The following is a 26,896-nucleotide window of genomic DNA, read 5'->3' on the forward strand; positions in this document are numbered from 1 at the left end:
AACTTAAATGGCAATTTCACCTTCATTAGCAAAACTGTTAACACATTAACACATAAAACATGGCCCTAAAACTCCCAAAATTGTGTTCAAAATTTTGTGAACTGGTCATGGTAATTAGAGGATGTGGCCATAAAATGGGAGTGGTCAAAACAATTTTGCTGTGCTATGCGTGACAGATCTTTTTGTCATTCAATTTTTCAAATGTTGGGAGGTATGATTTATTTAATGTTTACATGATTGTCTAGTAGACTTAAGGTATGAAGATCTGTTATCCAGAAAGCTCCAGGTCCCAAGAAACATATTTTCACATTGAGTTTATGAACATCATTCTTCTTTGGGAATGTTATAATGGATATCTGCACCAGTAACTGTTCAGTACCTCTCATTGCTCACAAACCAAAGCAAACAGCTACCAATAATTTTCGTTTTAATTCAGCAATTAGAAAAGGAATGAAAAAAAAAAAAAACAGTTTTACAAATGTAACATCTGAATGAGGACAGTTTAGCTGTAGAATCGCTGACCAACGCAGTCATGATTTGGACTTCCTACATTCAGTGGACAAGTAGCTTTTTGATTGTTGGCCCATGGAGAGTATCACAAGTTAGCAAAGTCTAGTACAAAAATAGTCTTGTTGGGCAGCATAGACTTGTATTATTCTTTTTGTATTCAAAGATGAAGATTGGCTGCATAACAGCTATCAAGTTTCAAATAGTGCAAGGTCTTGTCAGTATCTGGACAGAACCCAAGCTTTGGGGGAAATTGCTTTTTGAAGTTTATTAGTAATGTACTATGTGCTTTCTTGCAAACAATGGCCAATATTCTCAATTATAACATTTTAAGCCCCCGCTCTTTTTCAAGTAAACGTGAACAAAATGGAATGCCAGGGCTTCCAATGTATGCGAAGAAGGGCTAAATGGGCTGTAGCTGGTTCCTAGTGGACTTTTCATACTTAACCATATTTCCTTAGGCACCACTGTTTCTTGCTTTGCAAGTTGCTTAGCTTTTCTTCTCTCCTAACCAGCTGGTATTCACACAAAGGAGAAAAAAAATAATAACCAAGGAGGATTGTGAAGTCAATCAAGTAATGCTATTTGTCCCTCAAAATGTCCAACTGCTCTTGGTACTCTGTGAAAAGTCGCTGAAAACGCAGGTTCTGTCCAATCAGAGGAAGAAGCTCCTTCAATAGCTCTCTCTTCCACAAACCCTGACAAAGAAATATATAGATTAAATACATGTTTTTGTTTTTCTCTGCAAATTCTTTGCTAGCACTTCTAAGGGTAGTGGCACACAGCAAGAGTTGTTGCCCGAAATTTTTTTGACGAGGTTGTGGGCAACAAATCTCCCAAAAATGACTCTCCATTGGCAGTAATTGAAACAGTTGGCAGTATGTCTAACGTATAGCTAAATCACCCGACATGAGAATAATGGAACAGACAATATTTAGCAAACATGGGTCATGGCTGACAAGCGAAGGAGAACCACTGTCACACCTGTTACTACTGATTTTTGAATATTGTCATCCTCAAAGTCCTGTCCAGATATATTAAAATGTGAGATTAGATTTTACTGCAAACAGGTTTGACTAGTAGCCTGGGAACATGGTGCTGTAATTTATTATGGCCAATTCCTTTTACAAATCTCCGCCTTAGATACAAATCAATGTGAAATGCAACTAGGAGAAAGAAGGAATGGCCTGTAGGCAGATAAACTGCTCAAAGTCATTTATTCTTTAGCCTCTGGGCTCGAAACATGTTGTGCTAAGGAATAAATCACTTTAAGCAGTTTATCTGCCTACAGGCCATTACTTCTTTCTCCTAGATTAGATTTTACCACAGAAAAATTCACCTACTTTCTATGGGATTTTTAGAATTGTATTAATCAATGGGTGAGTGGTAGAGTTTAAAGGGATACTGTCATGGGAAAAAATGTTTTTTTTTCAAAATGCATCAGTTATATAATAGTACTACTCCAGAAAACTTCTGCACTGAAATCCAATTCTCAAAAGAGCAAACAGATTTTTTTATATTCAATTTTGAAATCTGACATGGGGATAGACATATTGTTAGTTTCCCAGCTGCCCCAGTCATGCGACTTGTGCGTGCACTTTAAGATGGAACTACTTTCTGGCAGGCTGTTATTTCTCCTACTTAGGGCTATTCCACACGGGGAGATAGCCACGCGTTTGCGGCGACAAAGCGCCACGCCAGTCGCCGCGACCGGCGCAGGCGACAGTTTTGTATGGGCGCCTATGTAAAAACGCCTGTGCTAACCACACGAGGCGATGCGCTTTTCAACAGTCGCCTGAAAATGCCTCGCCAGGCTTTTTCAGGCGACTGTTGAAAAGCGCATCGCCTCGTGTGGTTAGCACAGGCGTTTTTACATAGGCGCCCATACAAAACTGTCGCCTGCGCCGGTCGCGGCGACTGGCGCGGCGCTTTGTCGCCGCGACCGCAAACGCGTGGCTATCTCCCCGTGTGGACTAGCCCTTAACGTAACTGAATCAGTCTCAGTGTGACTTGGCTTTTACTATTGCGTGTTGGTTTTGATCTACCAGGGAGCTGTTATCTTGTGTTAGGGAGCTGTTATCTGGTTACCTTCCCATTTGTTCTTTTGTTAGGCTACTGGGGGAGGGGGTGATAGCACTCCAACTTGCAGTACAGCAGTAAAGAGTGACTAAAGTTTATCAGAGCACAAGTCACATGACTGGGGGCAGCTGGGAAACTGACAATATGTCTAGCCCCATGTTAGATTTCAAAATTGAATATAAAAAAATCTGTTTGCTCTTTTGAAAAATGGATTTCAGTGCAGAATTCTGCTGGAGCAGCACTATTAACTGATGCGTTTTGAGAAAAAACATGTTTTCCCATGACAGTATCCCTTTAACATTTGACAAACACTCTTTTAAAATCATATAATCATAGGAACGCATAGAAAATGGGTATGTTTTTCTGTGGTAAACTCAAATCTCACTCACATTTTATAAATCTGCCCCTTAGACTTTATAGATCTATTTTGATGTGGAACCACTATGTATAATGTCTTAACATATGTCTATACTTCCCTTGATCTTTTTCTCTTGTGTTTAATGCATAAACCTCTTGCAAAAATATAAGTGATGTGTCGATTAATCTATTAAAACAGCCACAATGAGAAGAAAAAGAAAATAGCTGGTCAGTGCATTGTCATACTTCACCTGACTTACCAAAATTCTTGATTCCCATTGACTATCACTAGAACGATGGACAGGGCCTAGAAGGTCCTGGCATACTTCTCGTAGCCTCTGTTCAAAACCTGATTGATATGAAAGACATGTGTCTGTTAAATAGCTTAAAAGGAAAATATGACCAACCCCCCCTTTTGACGTAAGCTTATTTAGTTAAAGGAGTACTAAAACCCCCATACCAAAAAAGCCCCCCTTTAAATGCCATTGACCCCCCTCACCGCACTATGCATTAGTCAAAAAAACAACCCCTTAAAAGTATCTGACCCTAAAATGCAGAGCAGCGCAGTGGATCTCCCAGGCACCATCTGCTGTTGCTTTGTATTCAACAACTGCCCGCACAAAGCCCGCGGGAGCATGTGCAGTTAGGCCAAGACAGGAAGTGACTTTTTAACTGTGCATGCTCAAATCGGCATTGAGCCCAGAAGAAGATACAAAGTGGCAGAAGATGGTGCCGCTGCTCTGCATTTTAGTGTCAGATTTTTTTGAAGGGATTGTTTATGACGAATGCACAGTGCGGGGGGCAATGGCAGACAGTTCAGGGGAGCTTTTGGTACGGGGGGGTTAGTTCTCCTTTAACCCCCCCCCCAGTCACACTGTGATACAACTCCACCCTCATCCTTCTAGGACTTGAAGCCCCTTTTTTCCCCCCTTATTGCGTGGTGCACAGATTCTCTGGGACTTGAAGGACTTTAAATCCCCCTTCAATCCATGACTTCACAATGGAACAAGGGGTTGGGTCTCACTGTAAATTTAGGGGATGGGGACATGGTTTCTTTAAGCACAGATAGAATATCAGTATTCACTTTTGAGAAATCATGTATATCTATGTAAAGAAATACATGTTTATTTTTAGAACATCAGACGGTGTTTATACACCTTTTATACATAAGGCCACTAAAAGAGAAGTGTTTTTTTTAAATCCAAATATATTTGGATTACTTTTACAAAACAAATAAAATACAGAGATTATCTGCAGTTTTCTTTCATTCTGTTTTTTTATTTTTAAAGTTCGGCCTTACCTTCATTGACCAGGTATTGTGCATAGATGAGCAACCAGTGCCTGTATTCCTGGCTAGATTGCAGCATAAGAGCAGCTGCTACCTGGTTCTCAAGGTAAGCCATGGTGGTTTCTTTCTGCACAAGGTGAGGCATCGTGAAAAGGTGAGCAGCCTGTCTGCCAGCACTGAAACAGGAAAACGACATAGCTGCACAAAACCTTATTAACAGATTATAGAACCATACTGTGTAAAACCTACTTTCATTATCCTGAAAAGCTTCTAAAATGATTTCAACTATAAGGGCAACTCCTAGTGCACAAATCCATGAACAATCAATATATTGAAAACTTTTATCAGCCTCATCAAATTCTTTTCCAGCAGTTACAGAAGGGCGGAGAAAGAAATGTGCCTACAGTTGCAGTACAATGCTTAGTCTTCTGTGCTAATGGCCTATAACTAGGGATGCATCGAATCCACTATTTTGGATTCAGCAGAACCCCCGAATCCTTTGCGAAAGATTCGGCCTAATATCGAACCGAATCCTAATTTGCATATGCAAATTAGGGGTGGGAATGGGAAAAAAATTACTTCCTTGTTTTGTGCAAAAATTCACGCGATTTCCCTTCCTGCCCTTAATTTGCATATGCAAATTCGGATTCGGTTCGGCCAGGCAGAAGGATTCAGCCAAATCCGAATCCTGCTGAAAAAGGCCGAATCCCGAACCGAATCCTGGATTCGGTGCATCCCTACCTATAACAGGCTTATGTACTAAAATCTAATCTTTAAGATATATTATTTTATGTAATGCTAAATGCCAGCATTATACTATGCTGACCATTTTCAAGATAAAAGTTGTACTTTTATCACTTAAATTTCACATATGTGTTTTGTAGTCATTTTAAATCCAGCCCATTATGCTGAGCATGTTTCTATATTAAATATGGCACAATCTCAAAGCTGGCAACATCACTAGTCCCTCATATTGTTTTTTTTCTTAAAGCGCTTACTTAGACACTCGTCCTTGAATTATGGCTAATGGTCCAGAGCACATGACAGCATCCTGCGAGGGCATGCAGCTCCGGTAATCTGCACACTGTGCCAAGGAATCCTGCTTGTCAGAGACCAGACTCCTAGAACAAAGAATCAACAACAAATGTTACAGTAAAACAATAACCTAGACGGAAAGAAATTTCCTGTAGGTTTTTCTACAGGAACCACAGTATCTGACCAACACTGGTTTTCTAAAGGTGGAAGAGCATGGTAGGAATACATGGCCTTGGTCTAAACTAGGACATAAAGACCATTGTTAAGATAAGAGCTGGTAAATTCTAACAAACAATAAGGATTTTGAATAAAAGTAAGGTAAAAAGGATTATCCAATGGCATGGACACCTGCTTGTGTCTAGATGGACAGTATTGCACGTGACCCAAACCCACTGACCAACATTTCTATCTCCCACAGGCCCCAAATTCATAATAGTAGAATTTGCCCACATAGCAAATCTACCACAAAAGATTAGCTGAATACCAAACAAAATCCAAACCCCAATATGTGTACTGATATTTCAGAAAGACAAGTTATCAAGTGCTTCAAGTCATGCAGCCAATTCTGAAGTCCTGATCAAAAAGTGGTGGACAAATCACAAACCAATTTGCTCAGCCTTTCTATTCTTTTTTGTAAATGTTAGAGAACCAGTTTTCACTGATTGAAAGGCACAGACTAAAATAAATATCAATTCCTCATCCTTCAGTTGCAGCAAACTACACGTGTAAAATAATGTGTTTCACAATTTGCCCGCATAAAAAAAAAAACAGAAATGGACAGTGATGCACCATCTTTACTTTTCTTCACTCGGTGTTGCATTGTCTTATACCATACACCTGATGGCAACAGAAGAAATAATATGGAGAGTCAAGTAGAAAATGAGCAAATGCAGCCAAAAACACCGGTCTTCTTCATTTTTGTGACATGCCAGCTTCTCCTACATTGGGGTTGAGTAACCAGTCCAACAAACACCAAAAAGTTGCTAGTTTGCAGGTAGTTTAATGTCCCCTTTCAGGGTACTTCTAACTATACTACTGTAGATTCAAGAATAATTTCAACTTTTTCTTACCACGTGGAAAGACTGGGACTGAAGCAATATGCTTTCCCATTGGACAGACTCAGCACGGGTATACCTCTCTTTGTCAGTAATGTCTGAGAAACAGTCAAATCGTTACCTGTGGAAAGTCAAACTACACATTATGACATGGTGGTGGAGACATGCAAACAATCTGTTGTATGGCTTGGGGACAATTTAGCAAGAAAAAGGTTGACAGAGTGCAATTACCTGATAAAAGTGGTTGTAAAGATTCATTTTTGATTATAATGTTCTGGTTCTGGACATCCCTGTAGGAAAAGTGACAATGTAAACCAATAAGCTCTATTTTAAAATAGTAAACTCTATATGAATAACCCATTTACCACTATATGTGCAATAAATGGATTCTGTTACAGACTGCTGTATTTAGCCAGTTATCACATTGCACAATATTTTTTTAGTGTTATTACTTTCTCCCACTCATAACACTTTGTTTTCAGTTTCCGGGGATACAAAATGCCACTTCTTGTGCAATGATGAGATTATATACTAATACAGGGAAGCACTTTCTTGGTCCAGCCCACAGCTACTACACATTGCCTTTTCATTCTTACTTCATTGCACTGGTTAAAACTATTGGTTTCTACAAGAACTTTACTAGATAATCGACTATAGCCATCAATTTTGGGACAAAGGAACAGCAACACCAAAAAATTTAAGTTTTGTATGCAATTACATACAACACTCTGCTTTGCTGCAATGGTAAACATACTGGGGCTCATTTATCAACACTGGGCAAATTTGCCCATGGGCAGTTACCTATAGCAACCAATCAGTGATTAGCTTTTTGAAGCCAGCCGCAAGTAGGACAATGAATGCAGCAATCTGATTGGTTGCCATTGGTTACTGCCCATGGGCAAATTTGCCCAGTGTTGATAAATGATCCCCACTGTATAAAGAATTTGGGATAAATGACACATTAGCTCTGTAGAGTACAAAAAGCTCTTGTTCTTACACAGGAAGATAAATAGGAGGTAAATGCAATATACCGTGGTGCTTGAAAGTTTGTGAACCCTTTAAAATGCTCTATATTTTATATGAACCTAAAACATCATCTAATTTTCAAACAAGTCCTAAAAGTAGTTTCGAATATTTTAATACCTGCTATTATATAAAAAGACTATTGCAAGAGTAAAGATTTTGTTTCTATGTTATATTAAAAAATAAATAAATAAATAATGCGTATACTGAACAAAATTTCTAAACCATCAAAAGGAAAGAATGTTGCCCCAATTAAAAAGGTAACTGAATAAATTGATGCTTAGAAATAAAAGAGCACTTCTGCTGAGTACAGAACTTGTGCCAACCTCCTGTTGTGAGCTAATTTTATGTTATTTCTTCTGCCAATGGAATTAGAGTTTAGGGCTCATAGTTGTAACCTCACCAGACAGAGAGAGCAGCAGCAGCTGTGAGAGCCATAACATAGGATCCTGTACACTGCAGTGTGGAAATAGGAGAGGGAAGAATGATGGGTGGGAAGATTCTCCTTCCACTGCCTGAGAAAATGGACAACATTCTTTTCTCGCAGGCCACGCACACCACCTCTCTAAAACAAATAATGAGCATGTTTGTTAATATAGTCAATTATACAGAATAGTTTATGCTATATATAATACATTTATTGGTGTTTTGACAACTAAGATAAGCTATAGTATGAAGTAGAGACAAACCTTAAAGAACCAATATGGTAACAACACAAACAAATCAAAACTAAAACAAAGGGAGGGCACAGAGTGTACAACACAAACACAATGAATACATATATTATTAAAGAAAGTTATATTCATCGAGCATTGAGACAAGTTTCAACCATGTACCATGTGGTGCAACATTTCAACCAGAAAAGTGTCCCATTAGTTAAATGAACAGCAGCATGACATCAGCTAGTAAATTCTTGAAAAGTACTAAGGGCGTATGATCAGTAATAACTAGAAGATATGAGTATAACTTTCAGTGATCTATATTTAGTTAAGTCCTTCTGCATGTTTCTATAAAATACTTTCTAATGAGACTAACTTGCTGCCTGCTGCTGCTACGATTCGACTTGTGAGCACCGCTTCCCATTCTTTTCCTTCTCGGTGACACTTGAGCTGGCTGAGTTTGTTTCCACCTACTGTTTTCACTTCATTCTCAACTTCAATGTACATGGAAGGGTCTGAGCTTAACTAAATAGAGGAAAGAAAGAAAACCAGAAATAAATCATTGTTTAGGAAGGACAATTTACAGCAGAATTTAGACTTAGCTTCAGTAGAAGTTGTTTGCATTTAAAAAAAAATCCCAAACATATTGACAACAGTCCTAAAAAAAAAAGTAAAGAGACAAAAAAAGTAATTACATTTCTGGCTTACAGATGCCTTATTGTTATTATTTACTTTCATTTTTGCCCTACCTGCCTTTTAACAATGTCATAATACTCTCATATGACAGGATGTACAGTAACCGTATGACTATGACATTCAAAGAATAGTTTCCCTTCCTTTGTACCATATCTTATCGTTTCTTTGCTACCTCACCACTGATTTAAATATGCCCACAACTGCCAAATAACACAATCACTTTATATACATGAATTTCAATGGATTTTAAAGACCATTATACAAACATTTTTAAAGTGTTGTTTATATTCAATTTGATAAGTCCTTTGTTTTAGCAAGTCTGAAACAGCAGCAGGTATTTTTAACAGGTTAAAAAAAAAAAAAAAAGATGAACAGAATTTTTTTCATAGCATTGTAAGTCTCCATTTCAGATATACATTTATATTTTAAAACTATACAAGGTCCTAATGACTGCTCCAGGCATCACTTCATCACTAATTCCATGAATGCTATTAGGACAAGTTCCATTTTTTTGTTTTTGCACTCACCTGTAAAGTAAAAGATTTTTGAGGAGTGGGGGTTGGAAGCCTAAGGGTTAACGAGGATGTCGTTACACATGTTAATTCCTTTTCAGAAGTTGATGCCACCTGAGACTGAGGAATCAAAAGAGATTATTTTAAGTTTGAACTGTGGCAACCAAAGAAAAAATATATATAATCAATAAACATATTTATTCATGCCATACATTTTCCCACCAGCACATTACTGCCAGTGGAAAGGAAATAAGTACAGATTTACCACAGGGGACAAAACATCCTGGGCGCCATTTCCCGTAAAACGATCACTGTACGTGAAAGGATTTGTAATCATCAATGAAAATCACCATCAGAGGGTGTGCACCTGATTAAAATTGTATCTGGGTGAGTGCTGACTTTGGTAAAGACACTCTTCATGCCCATTTAAAGGAACAGAATGAATTATACATTTTAGGAAGTACAAAAACACACTAAATTTTATGCACTGTCTGTGCATCAGAAAAAGCCCCAAAAAACACAGAACTAACCTGCACAGTGAGTGAGACTGACATTAGTCTTTGCGACTCTTTGCGTGGCCTCCCTTTCTTCCTCTTCTCTGCAAGGTCAGCATCAGCCTCCCCCTTTCGTTTGGAGAGTTGTTTGGATGCAGGAATCTTTTCCTCACTGTCACTGCTGCTCTCAACCACTCGTGGCTTTGAATCCTTTGTAACATTTTGCTCTTTTAGTCTGTACAGAAATAAAGTTTTAACCCTGGTTATCTTATAGGCTGTGTCTCATCTAAGCCTGAAATTTTTTTTTCCTGAAAATAGATTCCATGAACTAAAATATCCCCTTGCCTCACCACTGAAAATAATTTTATTAATGGTATGTAAATGCTCAAAGTAATGTAAAATTGAGAAAAGTGCTCTTCTGAGCACTTTTGCATCTAACATATTTTCTACTTTTCAAGTGATAGTTTTTATTCTGCCACTCTGGTTGTTCTGGTACGTAGTAAGGCTGCTGCATCCATTTAGGATTCCTTCACCTCCTCTAACCCAATGGGCCCCCTACCTTGGGATTTTTCTTTGACCGTCTCAGCTCAGATTACAAGACACGCCCACTCCAGTCTAGCCACCAATAAAAAGATGGCGTTGCTGGTTCCCATAGCAATTCTGCTCAGGCAGTTTGCTATTATTTCTCATAACCCCGTCTCCTGAGCTTGGCTTAAACGTTACAATCCAACCGTTACTTATTAAAGTAAGTGCTGCCTGTGTAAGCCTGCATTCTTGATTGCATTGACTTTACATGTTCTGTTTGCAAAGGAAATGTCACCGATTATGTGTCACTGATTATGTGTCAGAGCAAAAATGGCTGCCAGGTGAAAGCTGTTATTTGTGTTTGAAAAATGTTATGGTGCTGGCAAACAGAAGGTATATATGCAGTAAAAATAATGCTGTTTGGGTGGAGGAGATACATGGTAGGTAAATATAGGGGTTATATTCCTTTAAATAAGTAAAGCTTACCTAAAGAAGTAGGGCACAAATGTTGCACATTATATGTTTTTAGCTTCTATACCAAGGCAACCACAGCTCTTTAGCAGGAGAGATCTTACTGAGCTTAGGTACCTACTCACTATAACACACACACTATAGGGCTGATTAGTAAATAATTCATATTACTGGTACATTACAGCGCAGATGATATGCGACCAACCCTAAATTTGGTTTAGCTTCTCAACAGCTGTTCAAAGCACACCGAGATGTGCATGGCGTAGACACTTCTAACAGAGTCCAGGATAGAAAACTACTGTGACAAATCTGAAGGCCTGGATCATTACTACTATAGAGATGCGGAACCTTTAGGGTGGTTCAATAAGTTCAGTTTTTAAAATATGGCATTTCTAGCCATATACATTTATAAATTTCGGTTTCCCTTTTAACTTAAGCAGCAAATATTACTTTTAGCCATACCGATCTACAGCGGTCTGGTTCAAATGAGCAACTCCTGCTGTTCCTGAGGTGGCTTTTGAACGTTCAGTAAATCTGGAGTCAAGTGCCTTCATGGGTTCAATCTTTGGCTGGGCAGTGATGCTAGTGGGCGCCACAGGACTGGAAGATGAAACATTCCCGCTAAAGTGGAAAGGGTAAATTGTTAAACTGCTCATGCATGTAGTAATCATACACAAAAATAAAATTTTCTATTTTCTCTGGCAGTAAAAGCATAAAACTCATAACAACAAAAAAGAGAGTTTATCACATACTGCATCTCCAGAAGTGACGAAGCAGTATGTACCTTAACTTTAGATATGAAACCCACCGAGAGGGTTTAAGGAGACATATGGACTGATGATCTTATTTTTCAAACAGAAAATAAGTAATGTAATACATTTTAAATGTTGCTGCAGTACAATAGCAATTAATGGCAAATAGTTAACAGTGAATCAATCCATCCAAATAGCGGGATACCCATTTCAAATTAAGACATTGGATGGTTATAAAATACACAGTGCAAAAGTTGAAAGTATGTGTACCAGGGATGCACCGAATCCACTATTTTGGATTCAGCCGAACCGCTGAATCCTTCGCAAAAGATTCGGCGGAATACCCAACTGAAACCTAGTTTGCATATGCAAATTAGGGGTGGGAAGAGGAAATTTTTTTACTTTTTTGTTGTGTGACAAAAAAATCACGCGATTTCCCGTCCCATCCCTAGTTTGCATATGCAACTTAGCAGAAGGATTCGGCCGAATCCTACTGAAAATGGACAGATCCCGAACACAATCCTGGATTCGATGCATCCATAATGTGTACAAAGCAGTTCTACTATTCATATTTTAGCAGAATGTACATGTTCCTTTCAAAAAATCTCCCTATTTCTTGTTTTATACCTTTGCCTGCAAGGTGCACTGTGACCAACACAGAAAAATAAAATCTAAACTCAGCCTCCAACATTACCTCTCTTTGTTGGCTGTTTCCTCGGCTGGTTTTGTGTTATTTCCTACAAGTTCCACATTAGACTTGAGAGCCCCAGAGGAGCTGGTTGTGTTGGAATCCAATGATATAAGCTGCTGGTTGCTTTGTGAAGACATCATTGAGCCGGGAAGCGAACCAGATATTGGAATACTATTGAAAAACGCTGTGGAAAAGTCCCTGTGAAAAATACCCCAAAAGGCTGAAAAATTTGGATCTGAACCAGCATCAACCAAGATGGAATGTAATTTAATTAAAATTAGTTTCCCCTTACACTGCAGCACTTGTAAACCCAGGTTTATTTTTTTAAGAGAACATACCCAGTGTCTAGCTGAGCAATGCAGAGTGGAGTGATCCTTCGCCGTCCATCAGCTGTTCGTGTCTCCACTTGCTTTTTCAAGAGGTTCTGTTGGTTTCAAAAATAGGTAAATAATTAACTAGGCCAGACTGTCAAGCAACACAATTCCATTAAAAAGCATAAGCTTTTGTCCAAAGAGAATAATCGCCAAATTCCAAAAACATATTAATGTATTTTTTACATATAATGTAGGATTTAGCTTCTCACCCATGAATTTAGTTACCTTAGTCTTCAGCCACCACATAGATAGAGGCTAAAGATGTTCTAGTACATACAGTCATGTGAATGTAAGTACACCTCATGGTTATTTTTGACTGTTGTGACTTACAGATATGCAATCAAATTTCAACAATATTTAAAGTTCATAATAAATACCATACTCCATTTACATTTTATTGTTAGTTTTGTAATTTAAACACATATAAATGAAAATTTCACATGTGAAAAAAGTAAGTATACCCCTACATTTATCACTAGCTCAAGTTCATCCTGAGAACAGAACACAAGATGATAAGAGAGGTTTCAAAAAACCCTGCAATGTCATCATGGGACCTACAGCTAGTTCTTGCCACTACATATGTCAAAATCCACTGGATGAACACGAGTCTAAGACTTCTGGAACAATGTGTTCTGGACAAACATGGTAAATATAGTTATCTGGCAACAGTACCAGAAGACAGCAGTTATCAGAAGAACATGATACTAACTGAAAAGCATGTGCTAAAAATATTATGGTATGGTATTGTTTTATTAGGCCAGGGGAGCGGACTATTATAGAACCCACTAGGAGTTCCAACTTGTACCAGTGGCTGCTCATAATAATATAATGTGATACGATCTGCAAGAAAATGTAAGCTCAAGCAGACCTTGCAAAATGGCAATGACCCTAAACATTGCAGTGCTGTCCAACTGGTGGCCGCGACTACCCCTTGTGTGGCCCCCCACATGAAAGTCTGCCTGCTGTGACTGCTTACCTTCTGTAAAATTTAAAAAGGTATCAATAATGAGATTATCTGGCCCTTTCATTGTTTACACCTCAAATTCAGACAGTAATCCCTTGTATTATTCACACCTGTAATCCCCCTGTATTGTTCACACTTGTAACATATTGTTCACATTTCATAAAACTGCCGATAGCCTTTCTTGTCTCCTGCTGTATTCTACCTTCTCTATGCTCCTTGTGTGTGCCATGCTCTGCCTGCCCTATGCTCCCTGTGTGCACCATACTCTGCCTGCCCTATGCTCCCTGTGTGTGCCATACTCTGCCTGCCCTATGCTCCCTGGGTGCGCCATACTCTGCCTGCCCTATGCTCCCTGTGTGCGCCATACTCTGCCTGCCCTATGCTCCCTGTGTGCGCCATACTCTGCCTGCCCTATGCTCCCTGTGTGCGCCATACTCTGCCTGCCCTATGCTCCCTCTGTGCGCCATACTCTGCCTGCCCTATGCTCCCTCTGTGCACCATATTCTGCCTGCCCTATGCTCTCTGTGTGCGCCATACTCTGCCTGCCCTATGCTCCCTGTGTGTGCCATACTCTGCCTGCCCTATGCTCCCTGTGTGTGCCATACTCTGCCTGCCCTATGCTCCCTGTGTGCACCATACTCTGCCTGCCCTATGCTCCCTGTGTGTGACATACTCTGCCTTTCCTATGCTACCTGGGGCCCCTAAAGTGTTTAATCATGTGCTGGGTGTTGCTGTGCTAACTACCGAGGAGGAGTAGGCATATGAGTTTAAGGGTATGTTTTAATATGACAATTTTTTTACATATGAGTGATATCCCAGCAGTGAGCACCAACCATTAATTTTTAGAATGGGTGTGGTTTAAAGCGGGTGTGGTTTAAAAACAGGGAGTGGTCACCACTGGCTTCCATTATCGGCCCTCCACCACGTAGGCCAGAAAAAAATCCGGCCCTCAGTACCACAGAAGTTGGACAACACTGCAATAAGGCATGGCTGAAAAGCATAAATGTAGTGTTCTGGAGTCATAGCCAATCAGGATGCTGTGGGGTTTTGTTTGCAAGAAATCAGTGTAAAAACATTGCACAGCAGAAACATTTCTGGATAGAGCAGTGGGTAAATATTTCTCCAGTCAGAAACTGATGCTCAATTATAATAAACACCTACTTCTGCCAAAAAGGAAAATACCAGGTACTAGAAGCAAGAGTTTGGTTACTTTTTCCAAAAAAAGTATATATTTTTTTCTTGCTTTTTTTCAGTTGCAACACCTTTATATGAATGAAGATGTAATATTTATATGTCCATATATATATTAAAAAGAAAAAAAAAACTTTACTTGGGGTGTACTTACTTGTTTATATGACTGTAGGTATGTATTTTTGTTTTAATTTTAAAAAGAAGTAGTGCACCAGCTCATACTTATGTATATGTAAAATAGTATAACTGGCCTATACACCTAAATCATTTCATTCAATTAAAAAGGTCTGCATGCTGCTTAAATGTGAAACAAACAATTTAAAGAATGAAGTGTCAATGTCTCAGTTTTGAATGCAGAATTGTTAAGTGGTTATCTCCTGGATAATAATTTTGTTTTCTTGCTACATAATGTAAGCTAGACACAGGCTGCCAACCTTATTATACAGTCAATTGTTACATGTGACATTTGGCAAGTCTGTTCATACACAGGAAAGGCAAACCTTCACAGATCAAATTGGTTGATATATAGACTGATAATTTGATTACCTTGTCCATGGTCAAATATTTTACTATTTTAAGGTTTTTATTTTGTACCTGTAGAGAGATTAAGTAGCTGTACACACCTCTAATGCATTTTTAGTCACCAAAGTCTTATTTAGGGTGAGTTCACTTCAATATATAAAAAGACAAGGGGTTACGACAGCCAATAGTTTGCTTGGGTGAAAAACCCAAAGATTTGAATAAATGTTTGTAAAAATAAACTATATAAACAATGGAATAGCATTTAGCAATGGGAAGTCTCAATTCAAGACATCTTACCTTTCTTATGTCCTCCAAGCTTTCCCCATTCATCATGCTGGCCATGTTATGAATAGGAGCCTCCATCTGTGCTTGCACCATATGTTCCCCATCCTGTTGCAGCTGCTGCCTCTGCTGGAACTTCAGCATCTCTGGGTTCTCTATAACAGTATTAGGTAGCTGGGGCTCTGTTGTGATGGCCAGACTCTTCCCGTATGTACTTTGGTGGATATTATTCTGTTATGTATTTAGAAGCAGAAGCAATGAATCCTCTGGATTATCAGTGATTAATGTATAAACAAGAGAAGCTTGAATTTGTTAATTTCTTCTGACACCAAATTTTAGTCGTCTGAATTTAGGAGAGAGTGCATTGTTCAAAAAAAGATAAGCAAACCAAGCCTCTTCCTATAAAAAGGCAAGAAACACAACACACAGAGGCATACAAAAATCTGTGTAAATACTCTTAGTACCTTCTCTTCCTCACTTAATGGGTCACCAAGCTCATCCTGGGAGAAATCGAGATAAGCAACTGATCCATCCATAGAACATACCAAAATGCCCAACCCATTTAAAGTCCTGCAAATCAGAGAAAAAACACAGATCAATATTCAGAGATGATAGCACTGAGGTTAAAGTATAAATAATAATTTCAATGAAGAAAAAGCAGGAATTGGGGGCTGATGACAATTTAAAGCCTTGTGGCATGATAAAAGCTTCTAATGGTGTGAAAAACTATTTGCCCCCTTCCTGATTTCTTATTGTTTTGCATGTTTGTCACACAAAATGTTTCTGATCATCAAACACATTTAACTATTAGTCAAAGATAACACAAGTAAACACAAAATGCAGTTTTTAAATGAGGGTTTTTATTATTTAGGGAGAAAAGAAATCCAAACCTGTGTGACAAAGTAATTGCCCCCTGAACCTAATAACTGGTTGGGCCACCCTTAGCAGCAATAACTGCAATCAAGCGTTTGCGATAACTTGCAACGAGTCTTTTACAGCGCTCTGGAGGAATTTTGGCCCACTCATCTTTGCAAAATTGTTGTAATTCAGCTTTATTTGAGGGTTTTCTAGCATGAACCGCCTTTTTAAGGTCATGCCACAACATCTCAATAGGATTCAGGTCAGGACTTTGACTAGGCCACTCCAAAGTCTTCATTTTGTTTTTCTTCAGCCATTCAGAGGTGGATTTGCTGGTGTGTTTTGGGTCATTGTCCTGCTGCAGCACCCAAGATCGCTTCAGCTTGAGTTGACGAACAGATGGCCGGACATTCTCCTTCAGGATTTTTTGGTAGACAGTAGAATTCATGGTTCCATCTATCACAGCAAGTCTTCCAGGTCCTGAAGCAGCAAAACAACCCCAGACCATCACACTACCACCACCATATTTTACTGTTGGTATGATGTTCTTTTTCTGAAATGCTGTGTTACTTTTACGCCAGATGTAACGGGACGCGCACCTTCCAAAAAGTTCAACTTTTGTCTCGTCGGTCCACAAGGTATTTTCCCAAAAGTCTTGGCAATCATTGAGATGTTTTTTAGCAAAATTGAGACGAGCCTTAATGTTCTTTTTGCTTAAAAGTGGTTTGCGCCTTGGAAATCTGCCATGCAGGCCGTTTTTGCCCAGTCTCTTTCTTATGGTGGAGTCGTGAACACTGACCTTAATTGAGGCAAGTGAGGCCTGCAGTTCTTTAGATGTTGTCCTGTCTTTTGTGGCCTCTCGGATGAGTTGTCTCTGCGCTCTTGAGGTAATTTTGGTCGGCCGGACACTCCTGGGAAGGTTCACCACTGTTCCATGTTTTTGCCATTTGTGGATAATGGCTCTCACTGTGGTTCGCTGGAGTCCCAAAGCTTTAGAAATGGCTTTATAACCTTTGAAATTGAACTCAGGTGTGATAAACCACAGTTAAGTTATTTTTTAACAAGGGGGGCAATCACTTTTTCACACAGGCCCATGTAGATTTGGAGTTTTTTTCTCCCTTAATAACGTAAACCTTCATTTAAAAACTGCATTTTGTGTTCAATTATGTTATCTTTGACTAATAGTTAACGGTTTTTGATGAGCAGAAACATTTAAGTGTGACAAACATGCAAAAGAATAAGAAATCAGGAAGGGGGCAAATAGTTTTGCACACCACTGTATCTCTCTTGAGTCTGAATCACTGAGCTGTGATGAAACCCTAGAGAAAGAATTGAGAACAGGAATGCAAGTTCTCAAGTTTACAGTAACAGTTACTAAAACCAGTGCTGCAACTAATAATGTAATACATGAATCCAGCTTTAATCTCAAGGTTCTTAACCTGTCCAGTGTGTCAGGTTATTTACTTTGTCGTGTGCTGCTAATATTCTAATAGGAAATCCATTAAAACAACCAGACTTCATATGTATTTTTGAGTGATTAAGTAACTTGAGTGTTTTAGCAGAGGTCATTATCAGTATTCTACCTATGGCGAGGTATTATTTGGCATTTTGTAGTCATGAGAAAATGCACCATGTGTCACTGTTAAACTACACTGTAGAGTTTCCATTTAACACTTCAAGGTCATACTGGATTTCAGTACTAATGAATAAAACTGAATTAACATGAAAGAGGCCCTTGCAAAACTATACTGGTCTGTGCTTTTGTCAATAATTGCATTAATTTAAGCCATTACTGTATCCTGTGCTGGACATTATATTTTATAAAAACACTAAAAATATACATTTTTAAATACTGAAATACTAAAGACCAACATTGTTTTAATCTATACTATGTTTAAAGTTAAACACCATGTCATACCTCCACAAAAAGGCAGTAAAGAATAATGTAATAGAAAACATAAATCAAAAAACTTGGAAAAGGGGGATTTTTGTGTATACACAAAAGAGGCCAAGAGATTAGTATCCATTTACAAAGAGGCAGGTTAGATTATAGCCTAATTAAAGGGATTAGGTCATGATTTTTATTTCTAAATTACATAGTTTACACTGCAAATAATTCACTATACCGTATAAAGTTTTATTCCTGAACCAACAACATTGTATTTTTTTTTCTTTTAATATTGGTGTGTAGTCATCTTAGGTCTTTTTGCCTGATCCTGTCCTTTCAGAAAGAACCAGAACTTCATGATTCAATTGCTTTTAGGCAGGCTATTTTTCTTCCTACTCATGTAACTGGAAGAGCTGCAATGGGACTTGGATTATTACTAGTGTTATTCTTAGATCTACCAGGGAGCGGTTATCTAGTGTCAGGGATCCATCTGGTTACCTTCACATTGTTCTATTATTAGGCCACTGGGGGAGGGTGATATCACTCCAACATGCAAAATATCATCAAAAAGTGACTGAAGTTTATCAGAGCACAAGTCACGTGACTGGGGGCACCTGGGAAACCGGCAATATGTCAAGCCCCATGTCAGATTTTAAAATTAAAGATGAAAAAAAAAAATCTGTTTGCTCTTTTGAAAAACAGATTTCAGACCAGAATTCTGCTGGAGCAGTACTATTAACAGATGCATTTTGGGGGAAAAAACATGTTTTCCAGCAACAGTATCCCTTTAAACATAGTGAAGATAAAATGGCATTGAACTTAGAAGTAAAAAAAAGACTTTATATAAAAAGATACAATCAAATACTATGACTGTGTGTAACCTGCTTGTAAACCGAACAATAATCAAAGAACTCAACCTCCCTATAACCAATAAAGCAAGGAAAACTGAAATGCAGTTAACAGTTAAGTACAATGACACATAAGGGGAGATGAGTTGCCTGTGACAAATCTCTCCTTCTGCGGGCGACTATATCCAAATACTTTGCCACCGGTGATTAATTGAATCACCCATGGTAAAACATATGTGGCACATCATTTTTATGAAGTTGCCCAAACTTTTTCCTCATGTGTCATTGCCCTAAGACAAGATAAAAATCAAATGGCCAACAGAAAGAAAGAGGGAGGAGTTTGTTTCCATCAGTTTTGCCTTGCTGGTCTGGATTCTGTTATATTTGCAATCATTATATGCCAATACATTGGTTAGTTTTAGAAAATAATTAAAAAAATAAACAAGCCCAACAAACAGCTAAAACTTGCACAATGAAAATATCGCATAGCAGCACTGACATAGGAACTGCTAAAACAAAATAAATCGTTCTTACCAAGAGATGTCCATTATGGATTTGTCAAAAAGTTCATGGATTACAACCAAAGGCCTCTTGAGACAAGTGAGCTGCAATGAATAGTATATGTGCTTAGTACACCAGCAATACTGACCAAATATATGTAAATAAAAGTACAGACTTAAGTTGGTCACTTGTGGTGTTTTCGTGCAAACTGGGTAATTGGTGATATGGCCACATAAGTAGTTAGCTAAATTACAATGACACAGCCCTTCAGCTTCAGTTGTATAACCAGAAGGCAACAGCTCCAGGTCAGTTTATGAACTGCAATGGGTGCAGCCTGTTAAAAGACTTTCAGCTCCAATCAGACAAGTCACAAAGTGATTTGCCAGATAATCCTGCACTGTTCATGGTTATCGTAGTCTGCGTTATATATAAAAATATCTATTGGCCCATTTTCACAAACATTTTCTTATTTGTGTCTCTGCCTTGGTTCCTCTTTATTAAATAAGATGAAAAAAGTAAAACTACCCATACCTTTCCAAACTGTTCAAATCTATATATATATTATTGTTTTATGCTACTTGTTTGAGTAGTGTGCCAGCAAGGGCATCATACTCACCCATACTGACAAGGACCGATCCTTACTTCCAACAGCACAGCAGCAGTAAGGGCAGCTGGTCTTTGTGGAGCTACCATTTTTTTGTTTCTTCTTAAATATTTTTGGATTGAATTTCTGAAATAGAACACACACATTAATAAATGTTGTTCTTAAGTGTACTAAAAGTAACCATTGATTCTTGTTACACTGTAAATGAAGCAGAGCACATCTTACAACAAAATCACCACATTTGGTGCTGCTAGTCCTGGCCCTTTTCCTTTACAACCACTTTATATTTTATCAACCATTTGCTTCTTTAGCTTATTTAAGGTTACTTTTTAGCCATATGTCCTATACTATGTACATAGTTTCCCTAGTTAAAACTAGACACAAAAAAATTGTCTGTTTACAGTAGTGATGCATGGGTTGACTATTTGTCAACCCGTACCCAACCCTAACTCATCCTTGCCCTAAAAGTCATCGTTATTTAAATAACTAAGTCCAACTCCACCCTCTCTAGTGTCACTGAAGTGGCTGGGTATAGGCACAAGTATCCATATGAAAGTTGGAGAAGCAAGTGAACACCGATGTCCTGGGTGGAGAGGGTGTTGGAAAAGATTGGCCAGCCACCTTCCCGGAACCTGCAAATAGCAGTGATTAAATGGCCTGAACGCAAACCCTATTTTCTCTCTGCCTAATTCAGTGCATCACAGAGAGAAAACAAGTAGGTTTTGTATGAAAAACACACATTTCAGAAAATTGTATTTAAAGAAGTTTAGTAATGTTTATAGACACTGCTGCTGCTTTGATTTACTTGTTTACTGGTACATCACAACCAAACTATTGGGTTATGATGCCTTAGGCTGCATCCCTGTACTGTTATTTGGCCAATAAGCAACCTTTAGCAGCAGAGTGCTAAATTTAGTACAGGTATGGGACCTGTTATCCAGAATGCTAGGGACCTGAGGTTTTTCTGGAGGTTTTCTGGATCACAGATCTTTCCGTAATTTGGATCTTCATACCTAAAATCACATCTTAAATCATGTAAACATTAAATAAATCCAATAAGCTGATTTTGCTTCCAATAAGGATTCGTTATATTTTAGTTTTGATCAAAATGCGTAGTTACAGTTTACCATGTTCTATTATAAGCATTGTCCTATTATAAGCAATTTTTCAATCAGGACTGTAGCAACCACATAGTAGTAACAGAAAAAACATATCATGAAGAACATATGCAGCTCAAGTCAGAATATTACTATATACAACACACTAAGGGGCAGATTTATCAAAATGTGCATTACAACGCACCACAGAAAAACTCACCTATGTTATTTTTATTCCTATGGGATTTTTAGAATGTTATTTAGCATTTCATAAATATGCTTTTAAAATTCCTATAGGAATTAATAGAAACTGAGTGAGTTTTATTGTGGTGAGTTCTAATCTCAAACTTTGATAAATGTGCCCCTCAATGTTAAAAGTGAGCTACCCATCTAAAAAGAGGTCTTCTCTGCTTACAATGCATATTTTGCATGACCCATTTCTTATTTGCTTACCACCACCGTGACAGCTTTGCGATGTCCCACAAAGTCCATGTTTGTCTTCCAGCCATCACGTTCAATGATTTGGGCCGTGGGGCCAGAGTTGTTCATGGCATGAGCCGATACCAGGTAATGTCCATCTGGAGACCAGCTAAGTCGCAAGACATGGGTTGTTCCTCCACACTATGGGAATGAGGGTGTTACAAACTGACAATTATCACAATCTGACTGATGCTGCTCAGTCTTATGACTGCTTTATTTTAGTGGTCATGATTTTTAGCAGGTTAGATAGAAAGTGTTGAGACTTTTTGGATTGCAACTGAATATTGCTTACACTCCTTATGGGGCAAATTATTTTTAGTCATACAGGGTTGTCTATATCATTTATTAGTTTGAATTACTCTGCTTATATGCAACACCTATAGCCTTTAAAGCAATATCAGAATATCACAAATTGGCACTCTAGCAAGAAGTAGGGTCAAGGAGAATTGGAACCCAAGGCAAAAGTGACAACCTGTGACCACCCCTCCATTAACCTGGCAGAGAAGATGGTACAGAGTAAGCTTCTATGCACACTAGAGTAAATCACTTTGTTCAAATGCCTCTGCTTTTTCTTACATGCTGTCATGTGACTGTGATATCATGGCACCACCATTAGCTAACAGAATTACTAAAAGGGGTGTCCAAGTGCAGCTAAATCCACAGGTAACAGGCATATATGGGACACCAAGGAACAATGTTCAAGCCAATAGCTAATATTATATAGGCAACAAAATAGCAATAAACTTAAATATACATATATAATGGGACTGCAACCCCTAACTTTGTTCCAAACTGTTACTTACTTGGCAGGTGCCTCTGCTGTCTACCTCTAATTCCAGCCCTGCCAGTTATATTACTTTTCTAAATTGCTGGTGAACCATTATGCAATGTTAACAGCTAAAGTCACATTGCACTAGTATGCAGATTGGATTTATTATGTGTAGTGTTATTCACAGTCACTTTTTACGCTCATTACCTTACAATGTATATTAGTGATCTAGCTTATCTTGGTCCAGAAACATTTTTCTCTATACTTGACACAAAAGGGACATGCAGAGTGGTTAAGCAAACTTGCAGGAGGCAAAGGCAGAATATAAATTTTTTTCTTTGCCTAATGAAAGTTGGACTAACTTTAGTTTAATCTTGTTTGTTTACATTATCTCTTACAATTCTATCTGCTTTTTTTCCTGGGACATGGGTCTCTTTTCTATTAAACAGAAACCTTTTTTTGCTTTATAGAAGGGAGTCTAGTTATACTCTAAGGATCAAAGCCACTATCCAACACCACAAAGCATGCTCGATTATCCCTTTGAAAGGTTCATTAATATTTTCTACACTGCTGCTTGAAATGTCTGCGAGACAATGAGAGGGAAATAAATAAGGGGGGTTTATTGAGAGGAAGTAAATGGATGCAAGACATATCAACGGAGCAAATTTATTTTCTGAAAAGTATTTGCTTTTTCTGAAAAGTATTTTGAATGTAATGCCAGCAACATGTTGAAAGAGAAGCTCACTGTTGCATCACAAGTTATTTTAAAGGGGTTGTTCACCTTCCAAACATTTTTTTCAGTTCAGTTATTTTTCAGATTGCTCACCATAAGCAAAGCCTTTTTTCAGTCACTTTCCATCTTTTATTATTTACAGTTTTCCCAAAATTTCAGTTTAATGTTCCTGCCACTAGTATTTCGATCTGGCAGCTCAGCGATCCAGAATTCTGAACTGTTACAATTTGCTACAATTAGTCGATACATTTCTCAGCAGTACCTATGGAATATTAGAAACTATTGTATCAATTCTAACAGCTGCCTTTAATGAAACTCAGGGATTCTGCTCAATAGGGACAAAGATAAGAAATGTATCAACTAAATGTATCAATTTAAAACAGATAAAGGGGTTGTTCACCTTTAAATGAACTTTTAGTATGATGAGGAGAGTGATATTCTGAGACAATTTTCAATTGGTTTCCATTTTTTATTATTTGTGGTAAGTGGTTTTTAGTCATTAAGCTTTTTATTCAGCAGATCTCCAGTTTGCAGTCCCAACAATCTGGTTGCTAGGGTACAAATTACCCTAGCAGTCATGTAAGTATTTGAATAAGAGACTGGAATATGAAAAGGAGAGGACCTGAATAAAAAGAGGACAATAACAATAAATGTGTAGCCTTATAAAGCATTTGATTTTTTTAGATGGGGTCAGTGACCCCCATTTGAAAGCTGGAAAAAGTCAGACGATAAAGAGAAATAATTAAAAAACAAATAAATAATAATGACCAATTTAAAAGTTTCTTAGAATTGGTAATTCTATAACATACTTAAAGTTAACCACCCCTTTAAAGAGTCGGCAACCCCCCACTCCCAGAGCTGCTTTAGAAGGTGAAAAATTAAAATTTAACACATCAATATTAGAAAAACTGTCACAAAAAGAAAGTAGTTGGGAAAATTGTTCTTTCTGGTGAACTGTCTGAAACCAACTGATAGCGATAGCGGGATGTTGCTGCCCCATAAAGAGCACCTTTCTGTGATCTCCCTCCAGAATCGGATTGGACCCCCAATAATATTGTGCTTACCTATAAGTGTTTATCCACTGTAATATACAAAGTTGTGGTTTATGATCTTTATCTGTTCTATTATTTTGGCAGCTGGGATCATACTTGTTATGTTTATGCGAGGGCAAACAACTGTACAAATATAATATATAATAAGGAGACATGAGACCCCTTCCTTGATCCATAGTCATAGCGACATGAAAAGGATTTACCATCCTAATGTCCGTTAAAGTCATATCTCACAACGTACAGGGTCTCAACTCCCCATCCAATAGACGAGCAGCATTTTAGACCTATAATCGTATCTTCCCTGAAATACTGTGTCTGCAGGAAACACACTTTACAACAGCTTCTTATCCACAATTCTTCCACAAACACTATGCTAGGGTTTTTTCTCTCCTTCACAACAAGTAAACAGAGTGGTCGCTATATTTTTTCATAACAGGTTCCCATTCATCCTTAGGAAAGCCACCCTAGATAGCCAAGGCCAAAAAAATTACAGACCAATTTCACTAACACATTAACTTGGACATAAAAATATTAGCAACTATATTAGCTTCCCAATTAAGATATCAACTATAGTAATCCATAAAGATCAAATAGGATTTGTCCCATCCAAACAGACTTACATGCTGGCCAAGGACAAAATATGTATTCCTTGGCTAGACCATGAAAATGACTCTCAGCTCTTAATGGCTCTACATGCTTGACTGATGCTTCAACAAATCAAAAAGAGTGAGCCAGGTCAGTCAAAGGGTACTATATACGCCCGCAGGTTTGAAAAATAATTACAAACTCACAATAAATATATTGAGAAGCTTGAGGTAATTAGAACCTTTAAATATGGGGCACTAAGCCTCAAGCCACCATGCAAACCAGTTCGGGTGTTATAGTAAAATAGCTGCAAAATAGTAGACACTTAAAACGTAACCTTTAATAAATATCGTTAAAAACACAAAACCAAAAAATATACAGGGCTGTGCCCTCAGTGACACAACACCACTACAAAGCGTGTAGACCCACTACCACAAAGTAGTATAGGCAGTGCAGGACATTAGCCTTAAAAAACAACAATTAAAAGCTGCATCAGGTGGTATACGGTGGAGTGACAAAACGCCAGTCAGTAAGGCGATCGATACATGTTTGAGGCAGCCTAGTAGCTACGATTTCACCCTCCCCTTAATTTTTCCATCCCCCAGAAGACAATTCTGCCTACCTACGTTGGGAACGGATGGGAGCTTCTCCCCCACCGTCCACCTATGCTGCCCGACGCGTTTCGCCGTGAAAACGGCTTCTTCAGGGGCATAGGTGCTGGACTGGTGTCTGTGACCGGTTTAAATACCTCTCCGGTGAATTTTCGGCCGTCGCGCATCATAATGACGTCACTTCCGGTCGCGACGCGAACCGGAAGTGGTCATCCGCGTCTGCCCGTAGTAGCGTCTTACCTGAACTGCGCATGCGTTAGCCGGGTTTTGCCAGTACTAGGATGAGACGGGCGGAAGATGAATGTCTAACTCAGGCTATTGACGCCTGTCATATTAAATGCGCATGTGCAAGAATAACATTGCCAGTGCCTGTGCTGACAATGTCTTTGGCTTCATTCAAGTTATATAATGATTTGATAGCCTGCCTAGATTACTCGGAGAGTGTATAGAAAAGTACTGTTACGTATATTTGGGTAATAAATTCAAAATACAGAATCAATATAGAAATAACTGGTCAAATTAACCTGTCGTTTGATTAAGTTACCAATATAAATAATATTATACCATGGGATTAAGTTAGTTATATCAGAGGAAGGGTAAGAAAGTAAATCCTTCATTGAGTCCCAAAGGGGCCCTGCTTCTCATAGAGTAGATCCATTCAGCTTCCTTACGTAGTAGTTTTTTGTCAAGATCACCTACTCGTGTAGTATGAACAATTTTTTCAATGCCCATAAAATGCATGACCTTAGTATCACCCGCGTGGATTTCATTTATATGGTTGGCTACTGATGTGTTCCTTTTATTTCTAACATCTCCAAAGTGTTCCATAACTCTCCGTTTTAGTTGTCTCGTCGTTTTACCTATGTAGTCCATGCCACATTCGCATCGCATCATATAAATGACCCCTTCAGTATCACAATTTATGAAATCCTTGATATGATGCTCCCAGTTGTCCGTTTTTCTGATCACTGAATATGTTTTTTTAATGAATGGACATGCGACACATCTGCCGCATTTATGACAGCCTTTAGTTCTATTGGCCAGCCAAGTGCTTGATGCTGGGGGTACATAGTGACTATGGGTGAGACTATCGCGAAGATTACTGCTTCGTCTAAAAGTTATAAGTGGTTGATCTCCTATTGCTTGATTCAGTGTAGTATCCTGTTGAAGTATGTGCCAATGTTTATTCACTATATATCTTATTTCCTTGTGCTCTTTACTGTAGTCTCCAATGAGTCTAACACATCCTGAACTGTGATTTTTTGATCGGGTAGTTTGCCTTTGATTTATTAGTAGGGAGTTGCGGTCTGATTCAAGCGCTCTCTTGTATGCCTTTTTAAGGGCATTATGACTATACCCTCGTTCTTTAAAACGTGCATATAGTTTTTTGGCC

The 26,896-nt window shown here is 38.4% G+C and overlaps 1 protein-coding gene across 2 annotated transcripts in view; it reads right to left on the reverse strand.

The window, feature by feature from the left end:
* Window positions 1-410: 410 nt before the first annotated feature.
* The window catches only part of hira.S (histone cell cycle regulator S homeolog), a 34,161-nt gene continuing 7,675 nt past the window's right edge, over window positions 411-26,896 (reverse strand). The window contains exons 8-25 of one of the 2 annotated variants that reach the window (XM_018244118.2): window positions 21,727-21,894; window positions 20,189-20,302; window positions 19,606-19,676; window positions 15,942-16,047; window positions 15,493-15,708; window positions 12,483-12,568; window positions 12,148-12,342; window positions 11,164-11,322; window positions 9,742-9,940; window positions 9,227-9,331; window positions 8,380-8,528; window positions 7,748-7,909; window positions 6,553-6,611; window positions 6,337-6,442; window positions 5,230-5,352; window positions 4,244-4,407; window positions 3,204-3,292; window positions 411-1,205 (exon numbers count right to left, since the gene is read on the reverse strand). In XM_018244118.2, coding sequence (XP_018099607.1) covers window positions 1,089-1,205; window positions 3,204-3,292; window positions 4,244-4,407; window positions 5,230-5,352; window positions 6,337-6,442; window positions 6,553-6,611; window positions 7,748-7,909; window positions 8,380-8,528; window positions 9,227-9,331; window positions 9,742-9,940; window positions 11,164-11,322; window positions 12,148-12,342; window positions 12,483-12,568; window positions 15,493-15,708; window positions 15,942-16,047; window positions 19,606-19,676; window positions 20,189-20,302; window positions 21,727-21,894 — 2,388 coding nt within the window. In that variant the 3' untranslated portion in view covers window positions 411-1,088. The remainder of the gene's footprint in view (window positions 1,206-3,203; window positions 3,293-4,243; window positions 4,408-5,229; window positions 5,353-6,336; window positions 6,443-6,552; window positions 6,612-7,747; window positions 7,910-8,379; window positions 8,529-9,226; window positions 9,332-9,741; window positions 9,941-11,163; window positions 11,323-12,147; window positions 12,343-12,482; window positions 12,569-15,492; window positions 15,709-15,941; window positions 16,048-19,605; window positions 19,677-20,188; window positions 20,303-21,726; window positions 21,895-26,896) is intronic. The other variant, XM_018244119.2, reaches the window with a different exon arrangement.

This window comes from Xenopus laevis, chromosome 1S (genome assembly GCF_017654675.1).
Source record: "Xenopus laevis strain J_2021 chromosome 1S, Xenopus_laevis_v10.1, whole genome shotgun sequence".
Lineage (NCBI taxonomy): Eukaryota > Metazoa > Chordata > Amphibia > Anura > Pipidae > Xenopus > Xenopus laevis.